At 36.3% G+C, this 26478-nt stretch overlaps 1 protein-coding gene and 1 long non-coding RNA gene across 5 annotated transcripts; one reads left to right on the top strand and one right to left on the bottom strand.

Annotated features, from left to right (window-relative positions):
- Positions 1 to 337: 337 nt before the first annotated feature.
- On the bottom strand, positions 338 to 23156 carry LOC117234645 (tumor protein D54). 4 transcript variants are annotated; one of them, XM_033496051.1, is made up of 6 exons: positions 22917 to 23156; positions 8972 to 9102; positions 8136 to 8284; positions 5905 to 5964; positions 4492 to 4654; positions 338 to 3417 (listed from the first exon to the last, which is right to left on the bottom strand). In XM_033496051.1, the coding sequence occupies exons 1-6, from the start codon at positions 22933 to 22935 to the stop codon at positions 3289 to 3291; spliced, it is 651 nt and encodes a 216-aa protein (XP_033351942.1). In that variant the 5' UTR covers positions 22936 to 23156; the 3' UTR covers positions 338 to 3288. The 4 variants fall into 4 exon arrangements, with proteins under 4 accessions (XP_033351942.1, XP_033351939.1, XP_033351941.1 ...); XM_033496048.1 differs by lacking the exon at positions 22917 to 23156 and adding an exon at positions 12449 to 12975; XM_033496050.1 differs by lacking the exon at positions 22917 to 23156 and adding an exon at positions 11356 to 11600.
- Positions 13448 to 14562, top strand: LOC117234649. Its single transcript, XR_004493556.1, has 3 exons — positions 13448 to 13923; positions 14082 to 14177; positions 14259 to 14562. It is a non-coding gene; the product is annotated as an uncharacterized LOC117234649 (long non-coding RNA).
- Positions 23157 to 26478: the final 3322 nt, after the last annotated feature.

Raw genomic sequence — 26478 nt, 5'->3', positions numbered from 1 at the left:
CGTAAATAAAAAGAAAGAATTGCGTTACAGTTTAATATAAACCAGAACTCGTACTTTTAAAAGTACTTGAAAAGTAGCTCCAAAGAAATTTCACTTCACTCGGAATACCGTTTACTGCTGCCGAGCGAATTTGATACGCACGTGCGCGTATTCAAGTTACATTTCATTTTTACATTTTCTGTCTAAAATATGCGACTTCTTGTTTAGATATCATTAAAGACCATGATAAGTAAGAAATCCCAGTAATTCGTTTCTTGCGCTTCGGGTATCTGAAATTTACTAAGGAATGAATTTACAAAAACAAGGTTTATTTGAAAATAAATATATAAGACGATGGTTAAGATAGTCTATAAAGTGGTCCATTTATTATAAGCAGGAAACTGGAACACTCGAAAGTAGAGTAGTTTCCACAAATTGTTTCTTATATTAGGACGGTAATCTTAAAATATCATACAAAGTACATATATACTTAAACAATATGCAAGATTATTCCAATGACACACTGTATCATGTAACACAAAAAAGAAACTCTGAAACATTCTACATTCTGTATAAAGGGGGAAAAAATCAATCATAAAACAAAGAATTATTTCTAATTTCTATTAATAATCACACAGTGCCAATGTATAATGAATTACGTAGAAAATGATTGTCAAATATATAATAATATTCCGTGGAATAATCTTAATCTAAATGAACAATCTTATCTAATTAACTAGAAATCGTAGAGACCCTACTGAAACTAGCAAAAGAAAGGGAAACTGCAGAAATTTTCATAAAAAATATATTATTAAATTGCCATTATAAGTACGAATAAGTTCCATATAATTAAGAAGCACACATAGATTTTTAATATGTAACAAACGTTTAGTCACGCCCTGTACTATGGGTGAAAAATCGCTCTTCACGTGTAGCATTTTTCAAAATAATTTATTCTCCAATATGAACAAGTAGATCGTGTAGCAGGTTGTCGATGACGATACGAGCGCAGATCTTACGACACATTCGCAGGGATTAGATCCAGTTTCAATGACATATAGAGTTCGTTAAATAGGCAGAAAATGCTTTATGTATACGCATTTATAATATCTGTGTCCGACTTCTTAAATTAACGAATTTCTTAAACAAGCAAACGCGCTCTGGTCATCGCGCGTCCGCGCCACATAATTTCATTCTAGAGCTTAGTAAAAAATATTCTTCGCTTTCCTAGACAATTTGCAATTAGATCGGTCTTACACGTGTTTCTTTAAAAGTCGTCCTTAAGGCTCAATGATCACGGAACACGGGAAGCCTCGCTGTACCATTGACTACCGTACCAAGCCATCCTTATAATCCTCATAAACTCTTCAAGGCAAAAACAATTCTTCTTAAATATAGTGTAACGCATAACTCGCCTTCCCATTGATTGGTTCTATAAAACTCTTTTTCGTTGTATATCTTTAAATACCTGTTTCGAATTTTTAAAGACGTTCGAAGATTTATAATAGAAAAGTTAATATCCATCATAACGACAATTATTACGGAGCAACGAATAAAAATTATTGAATATTATTTTCAAAATCGACGCTCCATTGTTCTAACGCTATTTTAAAGAGATGCCAGGTACATTTTCATTCAATGGGTGTGTCAATTATCAGAATAGCAGATTTTAGGGCAGTAGAAACTCAAGATTTGAACATCAATAAGAATTGCATTCTGTAAAGATTATAGTTTGGTGTAATGTTATGTCGCAAAAAGAAATCAGGTCGTATTCTTTTCTGTTTTTTTTTTTTTTTTTTTTGTAATACTTGTACTTGCTTCTACATTGCAATTTTTTTCAAAAGTCTGAAATAAGAATTTAAAAATATATAATAAAGAAAGTTATACAGCTCTTAAAAATGGGAAGGAAAGTGACTTATCGACCATTCTCTATATGTTCAAGCATAGTGCTGAAGAATTTGATTCATTGCGAACATGTATAACAGTATCGCGTTTATTAATTTTCACAACGATAAGATTTCGATTCTGAACGAAATTACATGGTCGTAATAGCCGTAACAGCTTCGTTATTTAAGATCGATATTAGTCTCGCTTAAATGCAACGAGTTATAAAATGTTTCATAACGTAATTATAAGGACATTTATCAACGTACAAAGATAGATACCTATTCAGAAATATTTTCGGGAATATTTGAGATGAATCGAATAATTGTGAAACAATGGCGGCCACCTGTGTCCCGCGTAAAGTAATCCTGGAAACTCTACAAATGTTACTGCACGAATTCGAATTATTTTCAAATAGACTGTACGATACAGATCGATCATTTTCTATCACACGAAAATAGATAGTATTGTCGAAGCACGAGTCTTATCGAAGAAGATTGCTAGTCAGAATTCGTATGTCATAGGAATACATCGAGGTATCGTTTCTGATGTTGAGATTATCGATATCCGGAAAGGGACGAGAACGCCACCAGAGTAAAATATCTATTCAAAGCGTGTGTGCCTACTTTCACGAATTCGTGGTGCAAAAACAGGTTGAACCGCTAAACGTTAAGGTACGTATCCAACGATATATTATATTATACGTTATTAAAATCGCTGTAGTGCAAATAAGTTCGATAAAGTAAAGAAATCAATTGCCATCTTCTTGAGTAACATGTTCCCGATACGAAGAAACGCAAACTATTGATACAACGCTGATAAGCTTGTCACCGTAAAAGGATCAATTAACACAGAGATCCTGCATGTTCTTTAAACAACAAAAAAGAAAAAGGAGAAACAAAATAAAAGAAACGTCACATGTTAAAAATCAACAAGATTTCTCCACGCATTTCTAAAAATCAATCCGTAAAAAAAAAAAAAAAGAATAAACAAAAATAATCACTAAAGAAAAGAAAGGATCACAAATTAGCTTTTCTGTTCTCAACAGGGCATATCGTGCAACTTATTAAATCACGAAGAAACATCAAGTTGCTTCCAACAACGTCCACTGTCCTACACAGCTTTGTGCACGCAAGGAAACATCCAAAATACACAAATTGTTCGAATCGTTGCATCATACCGATCGATATCCGCGAAGCCAACTCATTTTCCACGACTGACTTGACTTTTTTTTTTTTACTTTTTTGTTTCGTTTTAATAGACGTTCGATTACGTAGACGACATCGCATAGCCCTGATTAATAGCAATACGCAGTGGAAAGTGATAGTTTGTAGCATAGGGCGAAACACCGGCATCGTGGATCGACGCGTCAGCATGTTACGCAGAGAAGAGGCAGAAATCGATGTAAACTCGAGATGCCCAACTCTAAGACAGAAGTTTGTCTTCCGGAATGGTCGGGCTGGTAGCTGTTGGCGCCGAGCGTAACGATTCCGTGTCTCGAAGCATCTCATTGAAGCTTTGCATTGAGCTGGATCTTGAAGGCACGACTTTCGTCTGAAACATAACGTACCATATTAACTATCTTCGGCGTCGGTTCTCAAAAGCTACAAAACAGCTATCCCCAAATCTCTGTTGACCCTGTTCTATCAATCCGTTACATACGAAACAGCCGGATTTCTTTCTTTCACTAACCTCTGTCATCCGATCCGCATTTGTTCTTCGTTCTCGCATCTTCACCCGCATCTTTCATCAATGCAAAATTCCACATATTCATACGCACACACGACGCCGTTCATCCTTACACGCACTCGCGTACTATGTTTCTTTTCTCTCGTTTAACGCAAATCAGTGTTAACATTATTCATAAAATACGTCAACGTGGTCCTATTAAATTAAACAATTGTCAACTAACTAAGAACAGCCAGTCTAAAAATAAAATATTTCGAAGCCTAAGAGGATCACGATGCACAAGTTGAAAAGGACAAGTTGAATACACGTAAATTAAAACGAACACAAAGAATGAAATTTCACACAGCGAAATTATTCACGATTCGTCTATTAAGTCTAAAAGCGTAATCCTGGTATCCAAAGACGAAACGAGTCGTAAGACGAAATGAGTCAACTTGTTCGCATTATTTCATTCTCTTTCGTAATATGCTCAAATTACGTATAAATCCGATATAGGACACGCGTTATTTTATTATTAAGATCTTTAAGAAGTATCAACGCGTACGATCTTTTACGTAGAATAAAAATCCAAGAGGTTCATGAGAACGTAACATTTACAGGGGGCTCTAATAACGTATCTTAATTAACATCGGGTCTTAGCTATCTTCTTCCGATCATTGTGGACGCGTTAAGGAAACTAAGAGGGTCACGGCCCGCAGTTTAACAAGCCAGGCTTTATAAGTTTTGTGTTATCATTTTTTAAACGAAACTTGGTGGAGCTATGTGTCGCTGTCTACGGATAAAACGACAAAAAAGATCTTGTCAAGATTAGGAAACGCTCGAAATTCGCATAAAAATCAACAATCTAGAAATGGGCCGAAGAAACGCGACAGGTTTAACGAAAGCTCTTCCAAAAGGTTAAAAAAGAAACGGAAAATTCTTTCAATCGTCGGTAACAACCTTCATGTTCTCGTAGGCAGATCCAACTCGTTCCTCTAGGGAACGGAAGCTGTCGGAGTTACGCATCTGGCCGAGCTTCATGGATAATCCACTTCCGAAGCCGCCAAGAATGCTGGTCGTCTTCTCAGCCGTGGTCTTGAATACAGACTCTGTCTTCTGGAATCTGTGGAAGGAGGAAAATGATAAATATTCATTTTACGCGGAACTTGTTCTGTCCAGGCAAGGTCGCGTTATCCGTGGTCACAGATGCTTTTGCTCGGGACTTCGATAATGACTCAAGCTCGATGTATATGTCATGCATTTTACTTTCACACACACGGCAAGCTCCGCAATCTCGTAACCACACATTTACATCGCGTTATTCACAAGCACTCCGTGCTCATCGTTAGATTGCCATCATTAGAAAAGCTTATGCTTCTCTGCTATCGTTACTTCTACGCAAGCGGCTAACAAAAGACGCTGTTTCGTGGCAACCCGAGGTCGATACACCGACTTTCTATCTTGGACACTAATTAGCTTAGCGGTGCGTGCCTTTCTATTTTTCTATCTGATTATTTCTCGAGCCTCTGTACGTACTTCGTTTCGTCCACGTTAGAGCAATTAGAACAACCTGAAGCATTGTGAATTTTGCGCGAGTGGCGTGACAACGTGCAAGGGAACATCGTGGCAAGGGGAAGTTATGTCTAATACGTATAAATCGCGTTAATATCGTGATCCAAAATTTCTCTCGGACACAACCCTCAAATGGTGCGGCGCGATCAGGTCGCTCGCAAACGTAACGTATGTCCTTCCACGTTCAGCGCGTTGTACTTCTCGTTGATTGCTTTTGGTACTCTTGCGACGCAGAACGAATGGAGGATTACAGGAGCCACAGGTTTTATTCATCTCACGGAGGAACGATTTTGAAATTCGAGATATCGATCGATCTCATGTTAGTAATTTCTCTTTCATCGTTTAATTTTCCTATTGAAATATGTGGCAACAACTGTTTACCAGTGTCTCGGACGTTTTAGAAATATCGCTCGTCGTTACATTATATCGTTGATTTGTTACGAAACTACGTTTATCAGCTGTTTCTAAAAAAACTCGTATCTTTGAGTTTAACAAGATCTTCATCCGAGTTATGTAATCACGTAATTTTCTACGATATAATAATATCGATGTAAGCACGTTTTCCCTGTGTGTTCCTTAATTGTTAACGGGACTATTTCTCGATCAATTATCCATTTATTGCTCGTTTATCGACGATCTGACTCGCGCTACACCAGTCGAGGATTCTAAGGAAGAAAAAAGAAGAAAAGAAAAGAAAGGAAAGAAGAAAAGAAGCTTATTTTAGTCGAAGACGATTACGGTTAACAGTCGATGGAAGAAATGTTGGATCTGAAAGGATAACACGATTGCTTGTGTACTTACAAAGTGTTCTCGGTGACCGCCTTGCTGAACTGACCGAGTTTCTCGCCGACGTTCTGATAACTGAATGAGAACCCAACCAAAAGTCAAAGAAAAGTGTTCTACATGTCTGAAGAGCAGAAGTAGCAGAAAATAAACGAAAAAGGTACGGAGGGCTGGCAGCCGTCACCTTACGCGCAATTAAAAAATCAACTTTCATTAGACGAGTGCGGATATCCACGTAGTCCGGATAAAATCGAGAAAGTAGAATAAAATTTATTCGTCTGGCGTTTTGTTTTTGAGAAAATGAAATTCGGAAGATTTCAGAGCAATTTTTAATTAAACACGTTTGCAACTTCGTTTTCTCAACAACGAAGTCTGCCATGGAAAAATTTCATTTTACGTTCCTGACTTATTTCCCCGTGTTTACTTATTCCTATTAATTACTCGCTCGTGCCCAGTTGGTAATCAGTCGAGTTCGCGTTAATCGATTAAACAAACAGTGAAATTCGATTTTATCGGATACGGAAGCTCGTATGAGAAAATTTAATTCTATTCTTTTCCTATTATTTCGAATTTGTTTGCTTCCATAGAATTAACATCGTTGTCGACTGTACTACGATTACATACTGGCACTCCCTGTATTCCATTACATTTCTATCATACCCAACTATGACACTTCGTCACGATGATATAAGAATCCAGAATCGAACCCGCCCCGTTTCTTCCAATCCGTTTGAAACCCGTCAGATACGATGACAATTTTGTCTATCCGCACACATCTAACTGTAAGTCGTTGATACGCGTGTAACTGTACAAAAACTTACGTATTATGCATGCGTTTCGTCTATCGCGGTATCTTTACAGGTGATTTAAAAACCTGTCGAACGAAATAACAAAATGGGATCTCTCAACAACGGATATCTACTTAAATTGCGCGACAATTGAGAATGCTTTACGAAGAGACAAACGAACCGTTCATTTGCCAAATTCGATCAACATGGCGAAACAAAAATTAACAGAGAAAATTGACGAAGTTATAAAGATAGTTTGGCGGTGAAATTTCAAAGATTTCGTAGGGTAAAGTTGATCGTTTTGGCCCGTGAACGGTACGAATACTACGCATCGATTCCGATAAGGACGAAGTTACAGCAACCTCGACGTCATTTCTAGTAGCGACAAGCTTTCATAGCTCTAGCTCGAACCGCACAAATTGTTCGCGTGTGGCATTCGTAACTGTGCTTGAAGTCTCAGGCATCAGCAGCATGCGCTAAAACGAAATTAACCTGTTAACAGAACAGCTACAGTATAATTAAACCGTAACTGCTACGTAAATTGGAAATTATACATTGGCTCTCTCTTCGATAGAATTTTCAGTTACCCTAAAAAAAAGTTGAATCCTTTGTACTGTAGCGGCGCTGTCACAGCAGCGTTCATTGATATAGTATTAAAAAGTTTCGCTTTGTTTAACGATGTAAAAAAAAAAAAAAAAGAAACGGGAAAGAGAAGTAGGTCGCTGTGTAAATACGTTCAAAGATATTCATAATATTTTTCTTACGAGAACGAAGCTTTCGATTTTAAAAAGGAAGTTTCACTTTGTTCGATTTTCACAGGTAAACGCATAGAAGAGGAAGAATAGAAGGTTGCTATGTAAAAAAAGAATACATAGACATTTATAATATTTTTTTTTCGAAGCAGCAGCTTTTCGTTTCAAAGAACTTCATTGAAAAAGTACGCTGAATTAATCGTATCGTAAAAATTGTCAGACTACAAAGAAAAAATGACAAGCGTAAAGAAAGCGAAGAAGAGTATTATATAAATCAATTCACAGACGTTTATAGTGTTTCCTTCTTTTCTTCTGAAAATGAAGCTTTTGATTTCAAAGAGTCACGAAGCGTATTGATTTAATATCCACGGAAGCACAACCGTAATGTAATTCGTACGAAGGAAATAGAGAATTTTCTAGCTAAATAATTTATCCGTCGCGAATATTCTTTCGTTCAATCGTCGAGAGATAAATGACTAGCTCTGCTCGATTAACAGGTCGAAACAAGTATCTCATTTAGCGAAATTAAATAACATAATCGAGTATCAATTAAATACGTAACGATGAAATGGTTGAATAGATCATGCTGCTGACAAGCCTGCGCGTGACAGCGCTGGCAAAAACCCAGCCAGAGACTCCGTTCGTGCAAAATGAGGGTGAAAGATAAAGAAAGAAGTACGTGCTTCTGCAGGACTGAATAAAAACGTACACTTGACTCTCCTTAACGTTTTTCAAGCCCTGATTCATGTCGTCGGTGATCTCTTTCCAAACGCTGATGCCCAGCTTCCTCTTCAGCTCTTGAGAGACTCTGATCTTGTTCGCCAACACGTGCCTCAGGGTTTGAATCTCCTCTTCCACCTACGACACGCGGCTTCTTCAGCTTCTTCGCGAAATAGTTAATCGTTCATGCTCGAGTTTCTCTTTTGCGCTGAGGCTTTTCGGTAATTAAGCGTAAAATATCCGAGAAAACTATGTCGAATGTATATATTATTTGCAGTTTATAAAGGGAATTGAGCTATGTGAATATTAATCCGCCATAATCGATAAAAGTGACGTTTTTATTCGTAAAATTATTGTATTTAATAATTGCAAAAACGTTTGCGTCTATTGAGAATTATTTTTCCAATGAGCAAGGGAATTAAAGATTCAAGGCAAATGTTCTCTAACGAAATATACTAAATAGTAGTAGCCATAGTTATGTGGAGGATGTCTAAAAGGTTGAATAAAAATATAGCTACAATTTTTTATAAATTTACATAACCATCGTAGCTCGATAGCATGATCGTTTTATTTGAAATACAAGTGCGTATATTTACGTTGTAATTAATAATTTTCCAAAATCCATCTTCTATCTTTGAAAACGTGTTTGAAAAAATACAACTAGTTGAAGAAGAATAAGGACCTTGAGTATGTATAGGATAAAACTGTCTTCGCGGAATTAATTGAAATAGATCTTGTAGCCGGTGAATTTCTTGCTGGTCATATTTCACAATTCTAGCTATTTCAGTGCTTTAAACGGAATGAAAAAGCGTGGCGAGTACGTACCTTGGCCAGTTCCGCGCTCCATTCCTCCTTTTGGCGATTCTGTTCTTCCAGAGAGAGTCCTTGCAGCTCGTTCACTACGTTATCTGACGTTGGCGAGATGTAATCGGCCGAGTGAAGAGTCGCGTCTTCTCCTGAAACCCCCGAAAAGCATTAGAGAAAACGGCTTCGTTGCACGAACGTTAAAAATTATACGTAAAATATCCAAAATACGCTTAGATTCCATAATGGTAAAGGCGTGGAACAGTAAACACCAAAAGCGTTGTTTAACAATTATTTAAACAATTCTGTCCGAAGTCAGCTCTGTACGGTGGAATATAAACTTTGAACGAGTGAATTCAGTCGATAGAAATTTGGTAAATTAAGTAGTTGCGAAATTTCGTTCGTCTAAATAAAATTGTACATGCTATGTACGCAACTGGACAAGTCAAAAAGACAAGTCGTATCAGTATCGTTCGTATTCGATTTAATTCATTGCCCGATTTTATTACGAATAATCGGTCCAAATCGAGGAATCGGTCAACGTGATCAGACTCACGGATATCATAAAAATAGGACGTAAAAAGTTACGCAAGTGTACGACCGCCGTAATCGAAGGCGAATGGATCATTGCCATTTTATTGATCGTGTTACGATTAGTCATAGCCTCTCGAATCGCAGATGCTGGTCTCTTCTTACATAGAGAGTTAGTTACATTGTTGCTATGTTAGCTGTTGCAGTAGTCTGTTTACGTTAGTTATGACTTTTCATGAAATCATCGTGTGAGATTTTTACGTTTTCTGATATTGATATTTTTAGAATCTAGCTTTTCCTGGCACAACTATATCTAATCTTGTGTATCTATCGATAATTGTTCGACAGGATAAAGATAAAGCGAAAGAAAAGCGTCTAAAAAGGCTCGTATTATATTTAAACAGGAAGTTAATATAAAATACGCGCCACTAATGATATCAAGAGATATACATATATATATATATATATGCACGGCTTTCCGGTTTACGTAAACGATTGCACCAAATTAAAAATGTTCAATTAACGAAAAGGAAATCCGGAAATTCCGCGCAATAACATCGCGAAACTCTGCATTTCACGTGAGAAACAATTTACGCTGGGTGAAAGTAATAAAACGGCCGTGAAAATCCGTGAAATCGGCGGATAAAGCAGTTTTTCTACGTTTTCACTGATAGCACGACGATAGTAATTTTACCGTCTCTAATCTGTGATTTATATGATTTTTCAACGATTGTAAAATGACGCGAACCTGAGATAATTATAAGTTGACACGTGCTCTTTCTTGTGGCAAAAGGTCATAGTCTTCTTTACAAGACAGATAATAAAATAAAGCATGTATAAGGTGAAGTTGCTATTTGCAGCAACAACGAAAAAACAAGACCTCGCAGTCATTAATAATGCCAATAACGCTTCAATAATGATGCTTAGTAAGAAAGATTCGCAGTCGGTTATAAAATTTATTTTAAAATGTTCCTGACTTTTATTTCGTAGTAGCGATCTGATGAAACTACGTACGTAAAAGTGTTAATCTCTGTGATAATTAGTCACCGTGAAAGACAAACTTCGCGTAAAGCGTGCAAAATTTGTGGCAACAATCTTCACGATTCCTTGAAAACCAATAAAACGTCTTTCTGCTGGTACAAGAGAAGCGGTTTCAAAGATATTTCGATGTCTGAATTTTAGGCTGCGAAGATAAGAAACGGATTAGATAAGCGGCTCGTCTTCTTATATATAAACACACGATTTTTCTACGAGACACGAAGCCCGACGTTAAGGGATTAATATTCAAGAAGCAGCGCTTATTTACGCGATGAGACGCGTGAAGTGTAACAAACAAGCAAGTAGCTTCGAAAATATCGATAATATCGGAAAGCATTATTTTCAGAAGAATCGAATATTTAGGAACGCGTCACAGATTTCAGGACATATTTTTCGATTAAAGTTTCAGAAATATATCACGAGCCGAATCGGTGAATTTCTTACATAAAATTACAAATTTCATCGTATAAATTTCACGTCAACTCTATTTAAAAATAGTTCTTCGTGCTATTAATGTTTTCCTAACCATACATAGATAGAAATAAAAAATAGATTCATCGACTATCGAAATAATAGCTTCGAAAGCTAAAAATACAATCAACCTACGAGTACGCGTTGCGTTTCATCGCAAATCTTCATTGATACAGCACTCGCAACATACAAATATAAATTTTCCGCCGAAAAGATACAAGCTCGACATTGCTTCGTTTCTCCAATGTTTTCTTACGACGGAACAAGTGCACGAGGGAAATTTATCGCGACAGTAACATCCTTTGCCTCTAAATAAAATACAAAAGTAGTTTCTTGTCATTACCAAAATGGTAGCGTAACGTTACCCTGGTGTACCGTTGCCCGTCGGTATTCCGTGGAAGCAATACCACGAAGCGTTGATATAGTTCTCACTTTCATATCTTGCAACATCGTTCTACTTTTTATGGCCGTTTATATATGCATCTACCGGTTCCAATCCACAATTCGCGCAAGAGCGATAAATATCCCCGTGAAACAACAGCTTGGAGCCGGCCCCGAAAAAATATTTTACTTCGAACTTCAATCGGACGTCTAAAACACGCATAAGCTATAAATCTGCAACGAATACGTGTATTTAAAGCAATACTTTAGTCCAGCTGGGAATTTTCAACGCAAGCGCATCGCGTGACCGCCATCTATCTACACACGATCTAAACGAGCTCGATCTCGACCGTAAATAACGCAATTATGTACAACACTCGTAAATTTATAGGGCGCCGGATCTCGTAATCGAAACACACATATCCAACGAGGCGATGTGATCGACGTATCGATCAATCTGTTGTTGTTAAAAATAACGATAAATAATAACGAACTGTTTTACCGAATACGAGGAACAAAACGTTCGAGAGAAGAACCGGTACAAGATACGATATTATGTACTTCGCTTTGGAATAATTTGTAGAGGTTTATGTGTAGAGGGCGGTTGGTCGGTAAGGTTTAATGGACGAGATTGCTCGTTGTTGAAACCATCGAATATATTTAAAATGATAAATTAGTTTACAGATAATGCTCGCAAAGACGCTCGTACTAACCGATTCGCTAAGACAGTGTATAAGTCGTAAAATAAGACCGCTAGTGACTCGTTAATTAAATCGCTGATAATTCGTTGATAACTGATCGACAGTCATTGACTGTAATTCCTTTCCTTGCGATCGCGTCCGTTTATTTATAGTGGTCGGGGGAGAACCGGAAAATTCGAATTCGTCTACGTTTGACGGTTATATGTAGCGGCGACATTGTTTTGCCCGGAGTTTATTTGTTCTTACGTTACTTATAACCTAATGGTCTCGATACTTCGAGGCAAAATAACAACGTGATTTGAATTGTTCCCTAAATCGTGTGCCGCTACAAATTTATACGTCGGACTGTACCATTCTCGCGAATTATATGCTGCACCTTTTACCAACTCGAGGAACTTCTTGTAATTTTGGCTGTTGCTGATCTTGGCCAGATACGGCTTCGAGAAGTCCTGGAATATCACTCGAACTGATTTCCTCTTTTTCTTTCCGTGACCAGTGGCGCCGTCCTCGCCGTCAGGCGTCAAAAACTGCGTCTCCACCGATAGATTCGCATCGTCAACCACGATCTCGTCTATATCACCGTTCGAGTCCCGCCAGCAATGGACAATAATTTCGTCCGCATCGTCGCTCAGCTCGTCTATGTCGTCGAAGCTGGGAGTTGCAGTTAAATTCGAATAATAAACGTCTTCCTCGTACTCCAGCGACTCCAACTCGTGTTCGTTTTCACTCGAGCAATCCTGTTCACCGTGGCCCGTACACACTCTCGATCTCGTACTTTGTTTCGAAGAACCTCGGCGATCTTCGACTTTAGCCTGGTCCTGTTTAACGTCCGGCATATCGGTTTTCATGTCAGCGGAGTTACTCGTTTTTCTTTCTTCTCGAGGTATCGAAGCGAAAATTTAATTATCATTCGATTCGTTCACTTGCTTATCTCTTTATTTATTCAATCTCGATCGAATCACGTTAGAGACTAGTTGACAGCAAGGTTCGTAGAATAAACGGACGAATGAAACGCGAAACAGCCACTTTTGACCAGTTCGTTCGACCGAGATTTAACGTTGCAAATAGAAAACTCCCACGACATTGCGAAATTGTCAAACGTTTTTATGTCTAATTATCCTTTGCATCGGAGATCGTTGATAAAATGCTTGTCATGTCGAATGAAACGTCCTCTTACTGGATATCGCGTCTTTGTTCCTTCGCTACCGGTAAAACGACTTCCTTCTAAAAACTGTTTACCGTAACCGCGCCAGTCCCGCTAATAAAACCATTTGCACAACTTATCCGTAGATCACACCACAGCGATTATCCCCGTAACGATCTACGAATTAAACTAAAGTTTTTCGTCGGAAGCGCTGGTCTCACTTTCGTGAACAGCACGCGTCTCGCGCGTAAACAATTTTGGTTGAAGTTAGGTGTCGCACACATCGAAAATTGCCGCGAAAAAACTTCACCTCTTAAATTCAGGGTTTTCCATTCGAGTAACGATTAACGACGATTCGCTAAAACTTTTTTGCCAACGATCCGAACGACCACGTGCGTCGATCGCCGCGTGCAGACGACGATCACAGCTGGCACGATCACGCTTCGTTTTCCCGACGCGAACAGATCGCGAGTTTCGAATTTGACCAACCACGGCGCTAGTATCACCCGGCCACGTATCCACGAAGGAAAGAAATCGCGGCCAGTTATTTACCTGTTCCTCTTTCGAGAAGGTGAAAGAGGAAGGGACCTAGGGTCCCCACCATTTCCTACTTGGTAGTCCCTCCGTCTTTCCTTGCAACTGATGTTATCTCGCGTGGCGAAATAAAATCTTTCTCGTTCGTCAATTTCCATTTCTACTTCGAATTGGTGACGATATTCGTCCTAAACTTGGCATTTAAAGATTTAACGAACGTTCATGATACATAATCCTCTTTCAAGCTCGCCATATGCGACGCGGAATATGCCCAGAATCAACGATTAAACAGCAATAACGCTCGCTTTTATGTTCATTGACTCGTTTCTAGGTATTTCGCGCACCAGGAGAAGATGACTTTTGCTACGAATTCGATAAATCGATTCGATTATTTTCCTCTCACCAACTTCACGTTGTGCAACATCGCGTAAGTAAATTCGACTGGCATCGAAAGGTAAAAGGACGGTGTCCGTTAGTCTTTAAGATAAAATAATTTTTGTACTTTTAGCGCGTGATAATGCGCATACACGCTTCTCAAGGATCTTGATCGAGGATAAAAAAGATGGATTGGGGATAAAGGAAAAAAATACGCGTCTGTTCCTACCAAGGATCTCGTTGGATGAGGATGACGGAACGGAATCTTCAACGGTTCGATGACCCTGCTCGGATATTGAATTTCCTCTTGCGGTATATAAAAATACGGATGAAAAGTGGCGTTAAAAGGAACTACCGGTTTGAGAGATCTTTTTCGGTTATATAAAATTTTTATAGTACTGATAGCATCGATAGCGAGTGAAAGTCAATTACGCTTATGTAACAATTCTTTCTTTTTTTACTATAAAAAAATGTTCTCAAAGTTATTAATTTTAGATCCTGTAGGAAACGTTCGTGTTACATTGAAATGTAAAATTTCAATGCGGAGTTATTTTCGTTTAGAGCTTACTCGTTATAAAGTGCAGTATTGAGTAGGTTGCGCGCGGTAAAAATGTGCAATGTAACAGAAGAGACAGAATCAGTTCTAAAGTAGCGTTAATTTAGTGCTGGAAAAATAATCTACATCGTAGACAGGAAGTATTTCACCAGAATTCTTACAATGAATTTTCCAATTCATTTTCAATTAAATTCCATTTGAAAATTAGATGCCACCGCCAGCGAAGAATTGCGCGTATCAAATTGCAACACGACGTTCGATCCACCGACAATTTGTTAAAAATTCATATACCTAAAGAGCCATCAACCTTCCCATAAAATAACAAACAGAGTAAAAAGAAATGATTAATTCTGAACAAACATGCAATATATTGAATTATATAGATATAATAGCGTTTAAAGGTCTTTAACACGCTAGCTATAAAAACAGGACAAAGAACAAATAGGAAGCGTGACAAATAGGGATATAACACGTATTTTCAATACCGAGAACTCGGAACGAAGTTTGATAGGACGGGATCTACGTGGAACCGGTTCATCCGCTTCTTTCGTTTCGATGTAGTTCTAAACGTGACCCTCTCTCGGTAACAGGAACCTCAAGGTTAACGGCTGGTTGTCGTAATAATGCACGGATGAAGTGACCGATCGTTTGGAAATATTAAAAATTCCATTGCCGTTCTACGATCGTGTAATTATTATTTCGCTACAGATATCGAACAGCGATAGGTGTCGAACGAATCCTGCTTTCCATTCCTGCAAACGTGATTTATCGAAGTGGGTCGCAGAGTAGATTCGATATAGTGACCCAAGTCCTGCTTTTGTGTAATTGAGTTTAGTATAGATTAGCGGATGCAATAAACCTTAACGATCAAAGACAGCTTACGCCTATCTTTCGATATTTTAATATCGTGACAAACAATTTCTAGAAAAATGGCTAGATCAATATGTACATGTTTACGAGCGTGTTTTTCTTCTGATGTTAAACAAATATTTATTTTATATTCGGAAAGGGATAGCTTTCTCGTGATACAAAATATATATTCCCTGTATATTCGTAAAAGATGATAGTTTCCTAATGTGGAATATAATACTGCGTGTATATTTATACATTAAAAGAAGAATTGAATCCCTTTCTAACATCGTATGAATATGTGTTCGATATTTTGCGTTAGCAGGGTAGCTGCAAAGTTAAACTTATTTTTATCTTAATAACGAGGAGCGTCTCCTGTTCTCCAGCGGAACGTTTCCTTATTTCACTATCGAAACGCAGAAGGTAGAACGAATACTTGGGATTTTTCGCGAAGCAACGAATCAGTTCGAGGACCTTACGTGCCTTCAAGTCGACCGAAACACGCGATGTCGGAATTACGGTGGGCAGGCCCGACGTTAGTTCAAGTAAAGATCGATAAAACTGCCGTGCTAAGTATTCGCGATACTAACAGCTTGCCGTCCAAGTCAAAGTGGCAAGTGAACTTTCTCAACGGTCAGAAGTTACGCTTTATAAGTTTCGCTTTGGCCGGTATCGATGCTGCGACCATCTTTTAATAAATTGCTCGCCGAGCGAATTTCGCTCAACCAGGCTTCGGACAATTCAGCTAACGTGAAAGCGGAATGAAAAAGAAAGACAAAAAGATAAAAGATGAAAGTGGAATTCGAGGTGTAATTTGCGCCGATGAGTACGCTTTCTAAGCGAGGAGATCGTTTGACGTATTAGCTATTGAATCGAAAACGCGGGAATTCGGGCGGCTAGAGAATTGTGGTCTTATTAAGAGAAATGGAACTTTTTTTTTAGAAACGTGAAATTAATTCTACCTCGTTAGAAAATCGAGAATATTCTCGCATCTAGCGAATCGGCTGCGATGAAAATTTTGCCATTTATTAAACGTTGTAAAAAAGTACTAAAATACTTTGGATATTTTTCTACGATATATTATTCTACAATATTTATATTATTGTGTGCGTTGTATTATGTGCTGTGTATTTCTGTCGCTTTAAATTGCTCACAAATGCACGAAAATCCGCTGCTTAGTGATGAAAGTATGAATGCTGGTTGCAGAAATTCTCTTCGATAACATTTGATGCGAGGAAATTAGTTCGATTATTATTCCTACATATTTAAATGTCAGGTAAAGTTTTTTAAACTTCTCCTATGAAATGTAATGTATACGTACGTTTTTTAGATGAATAATGTGCAGTAATTTATGCATTATACGCGCCAGATGGCACGTTGCATGGGCAAGCAATAACAGCAATATTATATTAGCACGACAGAGGAACGGCTATTGAATGTACAAGGGAAAAGCGGACAAAAAGTGAGATATTAAATGGGACGAGTGCTATACACTTAAACTCGTTGTCGGCAGAACGTTTTGCCTTTAATTAATTTGCAGTGTGATTGAAGACGGTATCGTGGCTTTGATTTTCTCTCGTTTTCATATTCGAAGGGCAAATTTTTCTACGCTATTCATAACTCATTAATATTTTGAGAGAAAATAAAGTAAAGTATGTTGACGAATTTTTTTCGATAAGCGTTTAATATCGTGTTAAATACAGGAAATAAACTTAAGACCTTATCGATGATCATAATATGAGTGAAGTATGTATATCGCGTAAGTATGTATTCTATGCTGGATCAGATTTTATTCTAGAACATTTAATCTCTCAAGAATGAGAATACTTTCAATGTTTGGTTATTACCATTGAAAGTCCTTGATAAGTTTGATAAACGAAAATATTTTGTTTAACACTATGTTGTACTATATGAAGAAGCAGTTAATCGAGTGGCTGTCTCTAACTAAGAAATATAAAAAGATATATTTTATATATTCTCGAAAACCGCGTTGCTACTTCAGCTATTTGGAATTTTTGTTTTACGGTCTACGGATCACAGACATATTTGCGCATCCACGTGAAACCGAATCTGAATTCTACTCTTTGACTTAGAAACGCGAAGTCGAGAGAATATCACGAGTTCACTTCGTATGGGAACTGAAAATCGACGACAATATTTCTATTTGCTACCATTGCATATCGAATTGACGTCAAAGTAAATGTTGTTAATTAAAAAAATTAGATATTCGCGTGAATTTTAATAGGCAAAATTAAATTAATTTTAATCTTGCGATAACAACATTTAATCGATCTTTTTCTGCCATTTTTCACGCAATGAATTCATGGTGGAGAATACAAAAACCGATAATCAACTGCTAAACAAGCGTATGCAAGCATAAAGATGAAATCGTTTAAAGTACACGTTACAATGGAGCACGTAATTGAGAAACCTTCAAACTATAGTTACCTTCTAAATTTGCCACTGAAATTCTAACCGGCAATTATTTCTAACAAAGGTTTCTGTAACGTCCATGACTAAAACAATTACACTGGAATGTAGATTACGAATCTGTGAATGTTGACTTTCACTTCTACTTTTTATGCAGCTGCACAGGAACGAAAAATGGGAAAAAAGACAATATTTTCTTTATAAGACAAAACGTTAGATTCGGCTAAAATCAAATTCCTATTTTTCTGTTATGTTAGAGAAACTCTATGTTAACTTCTCTTATTTGTATTAACACGTTAAGAGTCTTTTATCCCACTAAAAATTTCTTTTAGATTCAAACTAAAACGATGAGATCGAGATACGAGAAATCGTAGAACCGTAGAAAAATTAATAACAAAGACGAAGTATAAAAATCTTAAATCTTGTTATTAAAATAATAATTATTATTTTACGTATTGTAAAATCAAATGCAAGAGAATCTCCGATATTTTCCAGTGAGTTTTCCTTTTTATATGTGCAAGAATAAAAATATATATATTTCTCTATACATATCTTAAGTAACATGTTTTGATTTAGCAAAGATGTAACATTGTAAAAGTACAAGTACGATGCAATTTTACCAAATTATTAAATGCCAATTGTGGCAAAAAATAACTACATCGGAATAAACAAAAAATAATCTAACAGTGTAGATAATGTTTCGTAGTGTTCTATGAGGTGAAAGAGTAATGGTTGATAAAAGCACTGAGCATAACAAGTTCACTTACGACTAATCAGATTATGCAATAGATCAATGTTTGTACATAACCAATTATCTTCCTTGCGATTTCAAGAACAAGTACGCATACAGTAGAAAATTTATGTTGTTTCACGAAGCGTATATGAGAAGCGATAGAAGAGAAATAAAAGTTATTTCTATAAAAAAAGGAGTCATAAATAGGATGCAGGAATACAATCTCGTTTCTTTATGAATTTAAAGATAAAAATTGAAATATAATAATAATTCAGATATATTTCAAACTTTTTAATTGAATCGTTTACTTTACGTTAACTAATTAATTACGAAGCTAATACAATAAAGTAATAAAACATGTAAGTACAGATATTGAATTTCTATTTGAGATAGTTGTAATTTTCAGAGTTAAACAAGCGTTTATACAGCGAGAAGGATAATGAAATAATTTCTTAGACTTCTTGTCAAATATCTGTCTGTATTTTTAAAAACAACGAAACAATGAAATATTCTCTTCTTTCTCCTACATCGTTTCGCTTTAGTAACAGAATTAGAAAAAAAAAAAAGAAAAACAAAATTAGACTGTGTTAATAAAATATGCTACCAAGTCAATATATTTTCACAAGCTCGTCTTTTAGAACTGTTCTATTGCTTCTGACATGTCGTATATTTTTCGGGCCAAAGTATACAATGACGTATCGGAGACTTGGTTCGATGTAAAATAATCAACAATTTGTTTATTTTGCAGAAAGAATTGTGAGGTTGACGTACATAGAAAATCGATCGTGTGTATTTTGAAATTTCTAACAATAGAAGGAACATCAAGCCTACGAAAATACGAAGTTACTAGTACAACTGCCGCATGAAAATAACCACACAGAATTTGCTTTCGCGCATTGTGTGAAACAGTGAAAGCAATAATATGGCGGAAGAGGAGCCGTCGTCGAAACGTCGATACACCAAAAATCGTGTACTGTTCGGCAAGAATCGCGTTCAAATGGAATTTCAGCGAGAAACAAAATCGATCTGACCTTCTCGACAGAAGGGTGAAACAGGAATAACTGTACAAAGCATTTTTTTGCGTGGCGGTATTACATTGCAACCAGAACGACCGCGCGACGCGATTTCCGCGAACACGACACTACGGCGGCCTCAGCTTTTGCAACTTTCTCCTTGCGATTCTGTTCGCTGGAGAATCAACGAATAAGGGCACTGGTTTATACAAAATATTACAAAAAAAAAAAAAAAAAAAGGATCTAGGACTAAGTTTATAGTATTTACGGAAAACCATAAAAAATGTACGTTTCTCTCTCAAATTAACATACGCAAAACATTAATTCTTTTTGTAAAAAAATACAAAGCCCTTAATATCTTAATCCGAAGATTAATCCTTTTTGGGAAAAATACAAAAATTCGTTTCCACGTTTCTACGAAATTTTCGATACAACTTCCTCTCGTTTTAATACCAATTATCACATTCCTAATAATATGAATTAATATTATCAGCAAAGTTTCAATCTCATTACCGAGATACAAAACCTCGCTAATTTATATAAATAAAATAAATATTTCGCTAATTCTTGACGTGAAAACTAATCGATCCTAAATACCAAAATAATGTTTAAATTAAAAAAAAATTGTTAACTACGACGAATATTCATGTGAATAGAACCATCCTTTATCCTTTATATCCTTTATCCTTTGGATCACTACGAGCCAACTGACAATATTGACAATAAGAAGTTCGTAAGTAACCAGCGGAAAGGTTCACCGTTACTCTTCCGATTGGTTCGCGGAAAAAAAGGCGAGCGTTTCGCGTAAATCAGTCGTCGCGATACTTCCGCTCGTAGTCGGTTTACACGCGGTAAACGGGAAATATTTGCACTGAAAATAACGGTGCCGTTTATGACAAACAGAGTAAGGGAAAGTATGCACGAAACTTGGCCGTTAAACCATGAAAGATAAAACACTACGTGTGGGCCTTTTTAATGTTTGGCGTAGGCCGAGAAAATAAGCTCGGTCGGAATCTAGAATCTCGAAAGCAGCGAGGAATAATTCTGCTCGATGGGTTCTTCGTCTTTTGGATCGTGCATTGCACAGCTCATAGATCTTTGATGGGATTAAGAATGAATGGTCAAGAACGTGGAACGAAATGGATTCGCGGTAGGTACGAAATGAGTTCCTCGTATTGCAAGTAATTTCTGGTATCCTTGATATGTTCGGTGTTTCAATTAATAATATATTTTTTGATGTAGTGTTATTTTTGCGAAAGATTAAATTGGTAATATTCGTGAAATATATAATATCCGAATTAATTGTTTAAAAGAATAAAATTTCTATTGTGGGTATAGTGGTTATAGAAAAAAAAGTCATTGGATATGTTTTACAATGAAGTGTTTCTTCTTATCAGGTAATATACTTTTAATATTTTTACAATATTTATGGCATTCCTAGTCTTTTCAGCATTTTTTATAACCTCTACGCATATAATTCTACTGCGTTTAGTATTTTATGGTCTTTGGCGTCCCTAACACAATTCGCTGATATTACGTAATGTTTCTATTAATAGGGTTGACTAAAATAGCACATCTATTTTTATTTTATGAATCGCAAAAATATTGTTCCGGTAATTTGAAAAATTTTGCAACTTTTATACCATCAATACTATAATTGAAGAGATTTTTGGTACCAAGTATCCTAAAAATATGAGATACGATAGGACAAAGATAACGTGTATGATGTACGTTGTATTTTATCAAAATATTTCACAAGAAAACAGGTACTCCAATTTTACGTGGAAATCTAACCTAAGCCTAAACTATAAAACATATACTCCAATTTTTCAAATTCGTTCAAATAACTTAAAATACCCTTTAAATTAAGTAAAGTAAGAAAAGAAACCTATCTATTTATACTGAAACCTAGTTACTATTTTCAAAGTTACAAAAAAAAGAAAATGATTTTTAACTCGATCTAATTAATTGAATCAACCTTAACCAATTCCATAATCGCTAGAATAATAAAGAAATAAGAGTCGTATAAGACGTGTAATTTTCATATTTTTCCAACAAAGATTGATTAAATACGAGCAGTAATGATACGTGTAACCATTAAAAACAGTGTATGTGTGTAGCACGTCAGGGCGATAATAATTTTCGCGATAAGAAGTTAACAGCGACGACGATATTACTACACGAGTGCCACACGATATAGTTAGCGACATTTACCTATCATCGCTAAAATATCATTATCTTTCTAGCCACTTACGGCTACGTAATTATTACGAACAAAATACAACATCCTAACCGCATACTCATGTTTCATTCACGAACCAAAACGTGCACCATCTGTTCACAATGTTGATAACAAAACTAAATAAGCAAAAAGATAAAAATGTTCGATATTCCAAGAACAATAAAGCATTTAATGTATTTCAATTTTTCATTGTTTTCAACGCGTATTAAGTAACAACGCATTTACATAAAAAAACGGAAAAATGACGAATAGTGTACGTACAAGTAAATGCTGCCCTCTCATCTCGTTAAAGACCACCTTAAACAAAGGCTGGACAAATTCTAATCACGTTAGCGTAATTAACGAGCGCCGCGAGACAAGAGTAACACAAACCGGTATATACATATATAACGTGTCATGTATTTGTCCGCGTTATTGGAGAGGTTAGGGCAACAATTGTTCGAACGGTGTACTTTCCGACTTCCTTAAACACATCATTAACTTTCAACGATAAAATCGTAAATGTCGTATAACTAAAAATAATGTTACACGAAATATAATATTCAATATGTTGAACATAACATTCACGGTGTTGCATAAAATATAATATTCACTGTAAAAATCTCGAAGTACTTTCGACAATTACGTGATGCAGAATGGCGAGTGATATTTTTCTCGATATCGGACGATTATCGCGTTAGATCGATCGTGCGTCATTCAGTGAGACAAGTGAGTGAGACAAGATTTTAAAGGCTACGCGAAATGTGAGCGATTCGAAAAAAAAAAGTCAGCATAGGTTAGAACGCGTTAGCCAGAAATATCGTGCAATTTATATTCTACATACATAAAATTATATTTCTTGTAAAACTGCTCTTTGAAAGAGAAGAATGTTTGAAGTGGGCGGTGTGTCACGCCGAAAATATGGAATGCGTTCTTGCAGAGGAAAATAAGAAACGTAAGTCGGGAAAAAGTGGCGTCAGTGATCTCACCTGTTGGTACGTTGCTCATTTTGTCGAATCGATGCGCTTACGTGGATGTTTCCCTCTCGCTCGCACACGGATCCACCACTCGCGGTTAATCAACGAAACAATAATACGGACACGTTTTTCCGCGAGAACTTTCGAAATGTGGATACTGTGACGTGTTCACTGCTACCGAACCGAGATCGATTCTTTCCGAATCGCTTCTGAGGAACGGCACCGCGGCCATATTGAAAACAGTCGGCGAGTGGCGGCGCCAAGCGACCAAGCAGGAACTAACATGCGCGCAAAACCGCGTTTGAATTTGTGGCGGCATTTCATGATTTCTGCGATATCAAATTGCCTACGTGCTCTGTACAGTAGCTGCAAAAAGTATTGGCACATCATTGTATCTATTAAGTTATTTACGTATTAATCAATTAGGCTCGAGCAGATTAAATTTTGTACCATTTAGTAGTACTTTCGTATGATTACATAAATTTCATCGTTCTATGAAAATAAAATGCAGAAACTGATAAAAAAAGCTCTTCATTGAAAAATAAGGATATATGCTTCTAGTTTCTGTAGCTACTGTACGTCGATATTGAGATATTGAAAATGTGAAAAAAGTGTGCGTATAACTGGCACTATAACATGATTCATGAAAATATTTGAACAGTTACCGTAGAAAATGGTAAGAAGTATAAAATTTTGTGGATAAATATATGTCTACGACATTGTGATAATAAAAGAAAATGACAATTTTTCTTTATAACATTTATTTCTAATATTTATTTATCTATGTACAGATACATACATTTGTCTATGCAACATAAATACAATTATATTCTACAGTCCGTGACCCCGATAGTGTAGTTCTTCTAAATATTATTGGCGCTCTTCAAGTAGTATATTTATATTCTGCCGTTCTTATTATTAGTGTAATAATAACAATTCGCGTTCGTAGTCAATGGATCATACCGATCATCAGAAACGTTATACAGAAGCGTAAGAATGTTTGTTATTACGCAGAGATCAATTCCTATAAGTGTATGTATAATCCATGCGTAATACTGTTTTGCTTCGCAGTAATACTGTCGAGTACATTAATTAATGTCTATGTGCTGTGATGTAGAGAGACTATCTTATCGGTGTTTATCAATAACATCTTTCTTTCCTTCGTCTACGCGACAATAGTCGAACAATTGACTTTAGTTGAAAATGAACTCCATATATTCTAAATTATCATTACAAGTATCACATTTTTTTTTAACATATCATTAGCCAATAATCTATTAATTCATCTAATCTTGTTTCTACGTTATTTAGTACAGGCGAAAAATTAGAGTTGTTTAAATTATTATTAGAAATTTAAAGAGTCTTTTACATTACAAACGTAATATCAATGGCGTATGATTTTTTTAAATAATATGTAAATTATCACACAACTAATTTCATAAAGAAACCGCTTTGTACAAGGATACGTATGCTCTGTCATATTCTAAAATGATATCATAATTCTTCAATATAAAATACGTATTTCAAATTATATATAAATATAAATAAATTACCCTGAAACGAAGAAACGTCTTAATATTAACTTCTATTGCATAAGACATATCCAGTAGCAATTAATTGATGTATAAAGTAGCCGGCCAACGATATAATATGTACAAACTACCTCATGTTCTACTTTCTCCAAGGTGTTGCAATCATCTCAATTTCATCCCTAAACAAAGGTGATTTATGAAATATGAAATCGATAAATAAAGTAAAAGCAATTGGTGGTTAGCTTGAAAGATTCTTGAAATACAATATACATACAGTTGTAATACACACGTACGTCTACCAATTATGGTATCACTTATGACAAATATTTCGTCAAAGTTGATCAGGATCCTCTATAAAGCAACACATTTGGATGATTTTATACAACAAACTCTAAGATTTGATGGATGTTAGCTTGTCAAAAGCGATGAACGTACTTTTAGCTCATACTGGCCTAAATGTCCACATAGTTTTGCGTAAACAAATCGTTAACAAACCGCGATTACAAACACGGCCGGACGACACTTACACGCTAACGATAAGCTGAGCTAAACCCTATTTATGCACCGGTGAAACTGGCAGAAAATGTGTGAATACGTACGACTATACGTTACACGTTCGAGAAAAAATTAGCATGTTGTATTAGCATGTTGTGTTGGCACCGCTGAGTATCAAATAGCCTGATCTACGTTATTTTTAAATTTCGAATCAAACGATCTACGCTATTTGAAAAAATTAAATTGCCATACGATCGTCATTGGTTAGTCGATCATACGCGCGTAAAGGCTCTCATGGCTTTTAGCTGTCGTAAATGAGTCTACTATCGAAATTATGGAACCGAATCGGAAAATTTTGTAGACAATTTTTATTGTGTATTTCTAACTCTGTTCGAGAATTTTCACGAACGGTAAACAGTTATGGTTGAAGTAACATAAAATAAAATTATAAAATAAAATAGCGTAAATCAAACTTTAGTTTAAATCAAAATTTAAGAAGTAACGGTGTTGGAAAAATTAGTTACATCGTTGACTTCATTTGCAAATACGTTCCAAGATAAGTTGCATATTTCTTACGGATATCAAATGGAGATTTGAGAAATTTAATTTAATTTAATTAACCAATTTCCAGTAGTATTATCACGTGCTTCGAATCTATATGTCAGATTTTAAAATGAATATCAAGAAACATCATTATGCAATTAATATACGCAGTGAATTCCATAGACACAAATTTCGACAGATAGTAACCTTAAAGAAATCCCTATACGTATGATGGACCATTACCATCGAGCAAAAGTCGCTTCTGAATGGAGTCGGATAATGTAAAAGACGCTAACGAACCGACCAAAGGTCTGAACAACACCAAATGAACTTACGAAGAAAGAATAACGACTAATATTAATTTATTGCTCGTTCGATGCGTGGTTACGAAGCTTCCCCGGAGACTTGAGCTAACTATTTTGAGCTAACTTGGTCGAGCGATCGCTCATTCCGCTAGAATTCACCGCCTCGCGCGTAAAATCCTTCTAAATCATTAATATTTAGATACAAGTGTATAGTACAGTCGCTGTATGTACAGAAACCTACTAGTCAAAACTAACGTATCGAGAAGGATGGCGTCGGCTATGGGCCGTGCCGAGCTCTCGTTTCATTTAATTCTCTTTTTGTTATAAAAATAGTGTCAGAAGTGATCTTGTGTGCTACATGTAATCGTAAAAACGAATGTGTTTGCATGAAAAAGATACAATCGCTGCGATCTCTCGATGGTTCTCCTGGAAGGAAATCGAACAGAAGTACCGTTTCTGTATATGTCCTGCGTGTGTGAGTTTATACGAAGTGCGACGATACAGCTTCAGGAATAATTCTGGGCGGAAATCCAACAATGTAGACAATTACCTTCATCTGATCGTTTATTATTAGTTAACATCGATTCCAGAAATTATGTTAATTAAGGATAACACGAACAACGAATCAGCAAACGATCCTAGATTTTAGTTAAAAAGATTAGTGCAACGGTAATAATTTAAAAAAAAAAAAACGGTAAT

The sequence above is a fragment of the Bombus vosnesenskii genome, unplaced genomic scaffold (genome assembly GCF_011952255.1).
Source record: "Bombus vosnesenskii isolate JDL3184/JDL3185 unplaced genomic scaffold, Bvos_JDL3184-5_v1.1 scf7180000013305, whole genome shotgun sequence".
In the NCBI taxonomy this organism is placed as follows: Eukaryota; Metazoa; Arthropoda; class Insecta; order Hymenoptera; family Apidae; genus Bombus; species Bombus vosnesenskii.
This window is presented reverse-complemented; position numbering and strand designations above follow the sequence as displayed.